At 44.3% G+C, this 10,616-nt stretch overlaps 1 protein-coding gene across 1 annotated transcript in view; it reads right to left on the reverse strand.

Moving 5' to 3' along the window:
* Window positions 1-4,280: 4,280 nt before the first annotated feature.
* LOC106811681 (myotubularin-related protein 6-like) overlaps window positions 4,281-10,616 on the reverse strand; it is a 108,660-nt gene continuing 102,324 nt past the window's right edge. Inside the window, exons 12-13 of the mRNA XM_014815383.1 lie at window positions 7,537-7,965; window positions 4,281-7,051 (exon numbers count right to left, since the gene is read on the reverse strand). Of these exons, the coding sequence (XP_014670869.1) occupies window positions 6,911-7,051; window positions 7,537-7,965 (570 nt within the window). The 3' untranslated portion in view covers window positions 4,281-6,910. The remainder of the gene's footprint in view (window positions 7,052-7,536; window positions 7,966-10,616) is intronic.

The raw sequence follows: 10,616 nt of genomic DNA on the forward strand, positions 1-10,616 counted from the left end.
TGCGGGGGAGAGGAGATGGGAGACTGAGGAAAGGCGGCAGGAAAGATAGCTGGGGCGGTAGAAGAAGAATGAGGCTGAGCGAGGAACAGGGGAGGCATGTGTAAGCGTGGAGGCATGGAGGCATAATGTAGGTGTTTCGTACCCTACATGCTAGGGCGCTCTCCTAATTATAAACAGAGGTCTACTGATAAAGGTTTATTAGGGAAATCTGTGCTAAGATACCACCTAACCATTTTAAATGCATATTCATCACAAAATATAACCCATCTGGTGAGATATTGCGCATGCGCTAACACACTAACGTAGCCGGATTGTGTACTGGCTGGTATACGCAGCGGGGACCTTACATGCAAGGTCTTCCTCCTATTTCTCAAATGATGTCTGCTGATGGAATGTTATCATACAAATCTATGCTAGGATAACTCCTCTTTATTTTAAATGCATAATCTTTGCAAAATACGATTGCTCTCGGGAGATATTGCGCATGCGCGCGCACCGTGTTAGGCGTGCAGTGCCGTCTGAGGCAAATTTCATAATATAGCTTGCTGCGGGGAGAGGAGATGGGAGACTGAGGAAAGGCGGCAGGAAAGATAGCTGGGGCGGTAGAAAAAGAATGAGGCTGAGCGAGGGACAGGGGAGGCATGTGTAGGCGTGGAGGCATGGAGGCATAATGTAGGTGTTTCGTACCCTACATATTAGGGAAATCTGTGCTAAGATACCACCTAACCATTTTATATGCATATTCATCACAAAATATAACCCCTCTGGTGAGATATTGCGCATGCGCTAACACACTAACGTAGCCGGATTGTGTACTGGCTGGTATACGCAGCGGGGACCTTACATGCAAGGTCTTCCTCCTATTTCTCAAATGATGTCTGCTGATGAAATGTTATCATACAAATCTATGCTAGGATAACTCCTTTTTATTTTAAATGCATAATCTTTGCAAAATACGATTGCTCTCGGGAGATATTGCGCATGCGCGCGCACCGTGTTAGGCGTGCAGTGCCGTCTGAGGCAAACTTCACAATATAGCTTGCTGCGGGGGAGAGGAGATAAGAGACTAAGGAAAGGCGGCAGGGAAGATAGCTCGGGCGGTAGAAGAATAAGGAGGCTGAGCGAGGGACAGGGGAGGCAAGGGGAAGGACGCGAGGGGATAATGTAGGTGTTTTGCACCCTACATGCTAGGGCTCCTAATTATAAACAGAGGTAAACTGATAAAGGTTTAGTAGGGAAATTTATGCTCAGATACCCCCTACCCATTTTAAATGCATATTCATCACAAAATATCACTCCTCTGGTGAGATATTGCGCATGCGCTAACACACTAACGTAGCCAGATTGTGTACTGGCTGGTATACGCAGCGCAGGCGACAGATATCCACATCCAAGTGTGGCTTTAGGCCACTTCGTCCCCCGCCTGTGGCCTCCAGCCTCCGTCAGCTCACTCCGACAATAACCCTTCCGCGACCAAAAATAGCTCTTTTTGTTTACCTATTTTAGTAATGCTAAAATAAGTTACCATGGTATATGCCGATTGTATTACCCATAGGCATAAATATAGCATTAAATAGGAAAAAACAACACAAGCGCCAGTGCAGCACTCGGGAAGTTATTAGTAGCACGTTATAGTGTTGCCGGCGTTATATTTGTATGACGGGGGCCTAAGGCCACCTATATAGAATTGTAATAATAGTGTATGATGGGGGCCCAAAGCCACATCTATAGTATTTGTATAACGGGGGCCTAAGGCCCTAAGGCCACCTATATAGTATTGTAATAATAGAATAGTGTATGGAGACCCAAGGCCACATATATAGTATTGTATATGACGGGGGCCTAAGGCCACCACCTATATAGAATTGTAATAATAATGTATGCTGGGGGCCCAAGGCGACATATATAGTATTTGTATGACGGAGGCCTAAGGCCACCTATATAGTATTGTAATAATAGAATAGTGTATGATGGGGCCCAAGGCAACATATATAGTATTTGTGTGACGGGGGCCTAAGGCCACCTATATAGTATTGTAATAATAGAATAGTGTATGATGGGGCCCAAGGCCACATATATAGTATTGTATATGACGGTGGCCTAATGCCATCTATATAGTATTGTAGTATAATGTATGCTGGCGGCCCTCCAAGGCCACATATATAGTATTGCATATGAAGGGGGGCTAAGGTAATGTAAGGGGGGCTAATAGTAGTGTGTGGTAAGCCTTGGTTGTAAGCCAAGCAAAGTAAAGTAGGCTGCATCACTTGCACAGTGTATTATTGCGCCAGCGGGGCCCTAGCAGCCCTAGGCCCCCGGTGGCTTAATGCCACACTTGGATGTGGATATCTGTCGCCTGCGTCTGAAACGGTGCTCGCGCATGCGCAATATCTCCGGAGAAGAATAATATATTGCAAACATGAATTTAAAATGAAGTTGTTTTATAACTTATCCTCACTAGCGGATTAAGGGCGGGGCAACAGGGGCACGTGCCCCGGGCCCCCCACATTTAGAGTATCCTAAAATTTACAAAACTGTCGTAATTGTGATCCACAAAATTCTTAGCATGTAACGTTGAAGTGATGCGTTTCCTATGCTGTTTCTTTGACTGAATTTTGCTGTTCAGCTGAAGGACACTTTCCCTAATACCGAAATGCTCTGAGAATCTATCTTTCATTGATGGTCTCGAATTGTAGCGGTGAAAAGTCATTTTTTAAACTCAAGTTGATTAAAAATCACATGAGAACCACGATGAGCCAACAGAGACTGGTAAACCTCAGTTTTTTTGGTATCGAAAGTGACATTTTAAATTTGTGAAACACGATGAAATACTCTCTGAATTTGCAAGCATGAAAGTGCAGAAAAAATACAGACTATAGGGCCCCCACACAATTGCGTGCCCCGGGCCCCCCACACGCTTAGTCCGGCCCTGCTGATCCTATATAATATATCTTATACAACTTAATCTTAACTATTATTAATATTAACTATATATTATATAGACCTAAGTTATATTAGGGCTTATCCTAGCATAGATTTATATGACAAAATTTCATCAGTAGACCTCACTTCAGAAATAGGAAGTAGACCTTGCATGTAAGGTCCCCGCTGCATATACCATTCCGTACATAACCTGGCTACGTTACTGTTTTAGCGCATGCGCAATATCTCACCAGAGGAGTTTTATTTTGTGATGAAAATGCATTTAGTTTGGTCAGGGGGTATCTCAGCATCGATTTCTGTAACAAATTCTTATCGTTAGACCTGAATATGGGGGTGGTTCCGAAGTGAAATGTTGAAAAATGTATTGCTATCGTCAAAAGTGTATTCTCCTTTATATTGACTCTTGTTTCGAGCTGCACTGCATATTCAGCTGTACTGCACATCCTCCAATTGCATAATCATTGCAAATGGGACATCATTGTGAAGGGAAATGAACAGGCCTTCCAATGATACTAAATGCAATGATAATAATACAGGTACAAGAGAGATATGATCGATCAAACCTGAATTTCCGAACTTTTTTAGGAGTGTACATGAAAAGTCTCCAAATTCAAAAACCCTTCTGCCTGTTTCACTCAGTGAATGGTTGTAATTCCAGTACATGTGAAAAGTGTCAAGTTTAAATTTTGTTTTGAGATAAATTTAAGAGATACATAAAGATATCATAGTTACCAGAAGCTACTAGAAGCTACCATACGTTAACACGTTAAATTCTGAATATATTGTTTGCCCCCCCCCCCATCCTCAAAATGGATCGAAGCCCCTGATGGAATACAATCAACGATATACATTTGAAATGGAAAGTTTTGAAAATTCATCGACCTCTAGTTATCAGATGACCTAGTTTATGGGATGTAAACGATACAAACAATAGTTGATACTTGCAATAATTAAAATGCGCTAAAATGAACCTTTTAGAGATCAGAAATACGAAAGGTTCCTACCGTTGAACGGGGGATACCCCCCTCCCAACCCCCCTCGGCCGCTTCGCGCCCTCGCAGGCTCTTGCACCATGTCTGGTACCCCCCTTTTTAAAATGGATTTGCGTCCCTGCCAGACTCTTGTGAATATCAACGAGTGCATAGATGTGCCTTTTTCATGCGATCGCGAATAAGTTTTTGAAGTTAAGGTAATTGTGGTGACGCGTTTATGGACGGCGAAGCACAGCGTGACACCTCAATGCTAGATGCCAAATAAGTCACCATTTACATTAAATTTGGCTTAGATATAAACGGGTAGGATTAACTACGTACATTTATACAAGACACAAAATGAAATTATGATTGGCATTTAATCTCTATTTCAGCTATATTAATAGTTACAATAAGAGCAGAAATATATACAGATATACTCAAGCCAACTATACACGGCTACAATAAATAGTTCGATATCATAACAGCATTGTTCTTATCGATCACTACCTATTACAACTGTCCGCTGGAAAGGCAACGTTCGAGTACCTACGGCCTCCGATCGCCGATACATCTACGATCTACGATCGATTTAATAAATTAGTCATCAAAACCAATATATCAATAGCACGTAGACTATGTACAAATAGTTTATGTGCTGTTGATTATCTATGAAAATTCAACATTCAACAGGCCAAACGAAATAATTGGTATCTGCTAGTGATCAAAAATTGATAAATAAAGACGAAATTCAGCGTGGATACCATTTACTTGTTATTCTCTTCATTAAAACTTAACGAATACTGACAGAGTTGGTTAGTTAACACTAATTAAGCACCTGTCTCAGTGGAATGTTATTCGTTACAACAGTGACGGACACAAAATAATGACCAGGATCTTGGTTGTCAGGCATTTTCGCTTGTTAACTTCCATGCTGGGTAACATTGGCATTGAAAACATTATTGCTGGCTACCGGCCACCAACAATAACAGCATCACTTGGAAACCATGACAATAACAACGTCATCGCTTAGTAACCATGGCGATGGAAACAACCTATTCACGTAACCCTGGCAACGGAAATATGTCTTCCCGGGTAACCTTGACAACGAAAACAACCATGACGGATAACCCTGGCATTAAAATACAAAACAAAATCTAACAATACTAAGTTAACGACAAGTATACACAAAGCAGATCACATTCTCTTACCATTTCAATTAACGCATTTTCGCTTGGCATAAGATATCAATACGATTTTAATATGATAACTGATATTATACGTGGTGTCACACTCTATATATGAATTTGTGCTTATGTCTACTTGTGTTTAGTAGCTTGTGGTTAAAATGACAAACAAAAACGTGTCATTTGCATAACAATGTTATATATATATATATCATAGTACACAAACGCCTTTCTGCATTTTCCATGTTATCACCTGGACAATAACCCACCAAATACCGTATGCAGTGACGTTCACTGTATATAACAATCGCACACGCACATACGAGTACCACACACGCACACGCGAATCTAGAAAAGACGTACATCATTGCTTAAAAACCTTTAAAAACTCCTTTTGTCGCGATTTTACATAATTACGCGGCAGCACTTTAGGGAATTAGTGCATTATTGACACATCGGTGGAGTCGTTATTGATTTCAAACTATTAGAGTGAATCCTATTTAGACCGATCTCACTCAGCTCAGCTATTGCGGTCTATTCCGGACTACTGGACTGGCACGACCCCAGTCTTAGTTTACTTACTGAAGGATGCTGAGCGTTGAGTGAACAGAAAAACATTTTTTTCCACATTCCATGAACATGTACATTTAAATGATTATAACAAAAAATAATAGTGGGAATAGAATGAAGAGGAAAAAGAAAGCTCTGCCGTCGGCCACAGCAGCTATGTAACGAATGGCATTTCAGACGTTTCGGTTAATCGTGAAAGCTTTTCTCCTTCTACTTCAGACTAGAGAGGGTTCACTTAAATCCGCATGATTAGACTGCTATTGATCACAACACGAAAATAATATAAAATGCATTTCTCAACACTGAAAAAAAAACACTTGAAATACCTTTTCTCCTGACACGAACGAAATTACTGCAGTTGTTCCGAAAGAGTTACGTAGCAATCATCATAACCAGCACTAGGAGTGGAAATACGGCGTTCAAGACAAACATACAAACAGAAACCTGAACAAACAATCAATTCAGATTGCCTAGTAGGCTTTCATGTTAGAATAAGGTTTTACTTGTGTTCTACGTAATCAATACTTAATGGATAATTAATAAAATCACATTACAATACTATAAACATGTGAATCTTGTTCTTACAATTACTCTAGATTTTGTTAGGCTACATACTATTGTTTGTTAAATTCACAAAGGTTTCGTCTAAATCTTCATGTCAAACAAAATTGCAATTCTAACACGTATGTGTATAAGAATTCGTTGGTTTCACACTCAGATATCATAATTTACAGATAACCTTCATTGCAATTGATTACAGGTATTAATTGTTTGAAACACACGTTATTATTGTTGGTATCCCTCAGCCTGACACCATTAACCCTGTCTGTGAGAGATGAATTACAGCGATTAATCACACCATCAACACTCGATGGACCTACGCTGCTACACTGGTGGCACCTGTGCAAACAACATTCACACCATAAACACACTCGTCGGATCGAAGCCGCCACCACCAATAATCACACCATCCATATTGTCAGATCGACTCTGCTACACTGGCGCGACCTGTGTGAACTATATTCACATCTTCTGTACTTGTCAGATCTATGCCACTACGCCGACTCCACCATCGCGAACAATACTCACACCACCTGCACTCGCTGGATCTACCCTGCTACTCTGGCACCACCCATACAAACAACATTCACACCACCTGCACTCGCTGGATCTACACTGCTACACCGGCGCCACCTGTGCGAGTTTGCGGCACGCTCGGCTCCGACGGCGCGGCCGGCTTTACGACGACGCGACCGACTTGATGTGCTTGTAGCAGCTCCTGCACACAGGCACGGGTCGCTGCGAGTAGTGGCCCGGCAGCGGCGTGTGCTTGCCTATGCAGCGCGTGCAGAACACCTCGCCGCACCTCCAGCAGTGGTACTGAAACACACGACGAAAACACACGGGCAGCGGTTAGCATGCGGCTCGTGTCGTCTGCGCTCTTCTCAGAGACGCGCGACTGTATGACAGAGAGAGAAGCCAGTTGCAAGATAGAGACGACTGGAGATCCAGAGGTAAAGTTTGCCCAAGAGCCACGTAGTAGTAGTAGTGAGCAAGGGCACAACAGTAGCAGCAGCAGCAGCACCACCACCACCACCACCACCACCACCAGCGGCAGTAGTAGTAACAGTAGTAGCAGTAGTAACAGCAGCAGCGGCAGCAGCTGCAGCACCAGAAGCAGCAGCAGCAGCAGCAGCAGCAGCAGCAGCAGCAGCGACAACAACAGCAGCAATGGCAGCAGCAGCCACAGCTGCAAGATTAGCAGGAGTAGTAACATCATTAGCTCATAACAGTCGCACCAAACTATACAACAACTGTCACTCGTGACAGCGACACCACCGTGAGCGCGTCACCTCCCCGCTCACCTTGCGCGTGAAGTGCTCGAACTGCGTGAGGCACGCGCAGCCGTGCACGTTACGCAGGCTCTTCCAGTCCACAGCGACGGACGCCACCTCCGCGGCGAGCCGCGCCGCCGTCACGCCGCCGCCGTTCTCCTCGATGGCGCTGCGCGAAGACGACGTCATCGTCGACGTCGCGACGCCCGACTCGCCGCACTCGCTGCGCAGCTCCGACGTCATGCTGCCGCTCAGCTTGCCGCCGCCAGGTGGCGCGAGCGGTCGCACGCCGCAGGTCGGCGTCGTGATCGTGTCGGCGGCGGCGGCGGCGGCGCGCGCGTCCGCCTCGGCGTCCGACGAGATGGCGCTGTCGGTGAGAGAGTCGCGGTCGCTGCCGCGGTCCTTGACGCTACCGCCGCCGTCGCTGCGGCCGAGCAGTGTCTTCAACGTCGAGATCCTCTGCGAAGGAAAATCGATAATGGTCAGTGAATCGATCGTCGGTTCATGATGCGCTTCGATCATTGAAATAATCGATATTCAGTCCATCGATGGTTTCTTTGCTTTCAATCGGTGCATTACTCAATATTCAACCGATCTATGGTTTTATTGGTATTCAATCGGTGCAGTAATCGATAGTAAACCGATCATCACTTAAATCTGTCAATCAGTGCAATTAATTGTTAGTCAATTGATTAATGGTTTAACCTGTCACTCACTGCAATAACCAATAGTTAATCAATAGTTTATTCAAATTAAGTTTGGTACGTTATTCAGTGCAACAATTCATGTACATTGATTCGAGTTTTTTTTATCTGGTTAATCAGTGTAATTATCGATAGTGAATCGATGCATTCTACAACCTGTCTTTCAGGGCAATAATTAACAGACAACCGATGAAACTTTTAAGCTGGTGTGAGTCAGCAACAACAAATCAATGGAGGGCAGTTCATCAGTGTGTTCACTCACACGAACGTCTAAACGCATCAACGTGCTATGTCTGCTAAGATTACAGAGTAATTACATAGCGCGCAACGCCCGGCAACTTGCCTGCACCCCAGGGATTACTTCCATAAGGACTAGGGGGAGACAGTATAACATATACAGACTGTGTAACCGTGTAACGGGGTTTGGATCTGTAGGACTGGGGCACAGTATATACGGATATAGTGAACACAGCCAGTTTCCACGCATCAGTAAATTAGCAGAAAACAAAATCTGTTAGCGAATCTCTTCAGTGAGTCTCTTACCCTAGTAACATATGTATTTTCTGCTAGTGAAAGATATACACCGAGTTTGATGTTTGATGTGAATAATGATCAATAACTCCCGTCTATTCCAAACTGCTACGACATCTCTCTAAGGGGAATCAGTACGACCTACAGTCAAACCTGTTAACAGCCACTTCCATAAAATGGTCAGCTGTGTTTAAGGGGCACATTTAGTATTCCCCTTCAATGTGAGCAACACATTGAAACCACTTCTATAGAACGGGACCCTATTTGAAGAACATTTCTGTCGTTTCCCTTGATTGATCGCTAATACGTTATAAACAGGCGTTTTATTATTTCCTCGGCAACTATTGCAGGTAGATTGCACCAGCTGCGTCGGAAATGCTTTGAGACAAATCCACATCGAGAACACTATTGAGTTAAAACTTTTCCTTCATAATAACTAACCATCAGCTATAACCCCAAGCAAAATTTAAATCAAACAGTCGAGATCCGCAGGCATATCAGTACTGCATATATACGCCATAGCATTACTGCAGCGAACTCTGTGGGCCGCCTCGGGCGTTGAACGAGAAATTTCTTTTGTCGCATAATAACGAGATTTCACACTCCTGCTCCACAGCAGACGAAACAATGACCTGCGGGTGCCAGCAGTCGTCAGAATTGCATGCAACACGACGCGACGCAAACCGGACGCCTCCACCAGACGTCGACCGGCGGAGTTTCCATCCCACGAAGAGTCCGCGAATTTTTCATCGAATTTTAGAGATTGAATTAATGCGAATGGTGCGCAGTCGTTAATTATTAATCGCTATGCAAACGAGCATCGATTCGACGTTCGGGCGTGACTGCGCGATGAGTGGCAGTGCTGAAGGTGTTATTAGTAACGATGCTGACGTGGTGAGAGAGAGAGAGAGAGAGAGAGAGAGAGATAGAGAGTAGTATTAGCATGCAAACACGCGCTAACTAATTGCTCACGTAGATAATATAACTAACTGCATGGCTACTGAGCCGTAAGTCAATATTAATACTGTTATGTATAGCAATGTGTATCCTGTATGTCATATGAGCGAACGTGATTGTTAATACTGTTATGTATATCAGTTTGTATCATGTACAGTATGTCATATGAGTCAACGTGTATCAGTAAGTCATAGCTGCAGGCCTGGATGCAGCATGACTGTTCTAAGCCATTGTGTTGATGGATCACGAATAAGATAAGAAAGAATGATGGAGAAGAGAAAAAAGAGATGAATGGGGAAAGGGATGAGGGGGAGGGAGGGAGGGAGGGAAGGAGGGAAGGAGGGAGGGAGGGAGGGAGGGAGGGAGGGAGGGAAGGGAGAAAGGGAGGTAGGAATCGAGGAAGGGAGAGACATGTGTGAGAAATACAGAGAAAGTGAGCGAGAGAAACAAAGAGAAAGTGAGCAAGAGAAACAAAGAGAAAGACGGAGGGAAAGAGAGGGAGGGAGGGGGAGAGAGAGAGAGAGAGAGAGAGAGAGAGAGAGAGAAGAGAGAGAGAGAGAGAGAGAGAGAGAGAGAGAGAGAGAGAGAGAGAGAGAGAGAGAGAGAGAGAGAGCCTCCTCTCCTCCTCTCCTCCTCATTCATCATCATCGCTCCTCCTCCTCATCGTCTTCCACCTGCGTTTCCTCCCCAGCAAAACTATCCGCCAGCATGCTCCGGATGGATGTTGATAAATGCGAACATCAGCTTTGAGCATTTTCGTCGGCTCTCGTCCCTCCGAAAAAATCAGCCGTGTGGAGTGTGCTGGTGGTGGACACCGCGATGCTGCGAGATGCGTGTGTGTTTCTGCCTCGGCAGGTCATGCAGCAAGTTTCCGGGCGGGCATTCAGTGTGCAACGAGGCGCATTCCTGCTGACCCAT

The sequence above is a fragment of the Priapulus caudatus genome, unplaced genomic scaffold (assembly GCF_000485595.1).
Source record: "Priapulus caudatus unplaced genomic scaffold, Priapulus_caudatus-5.0.1 Scaffold563, whole genome shotgun sequence".
Classification (NCBI taxonomy): domain Eukaryota; kingdom Metazoa; phylum Priapulida; class Priapulimorpha; order Priapulimorphida; family Priapulidae; genus Priapulus; species Priapulus caudatus.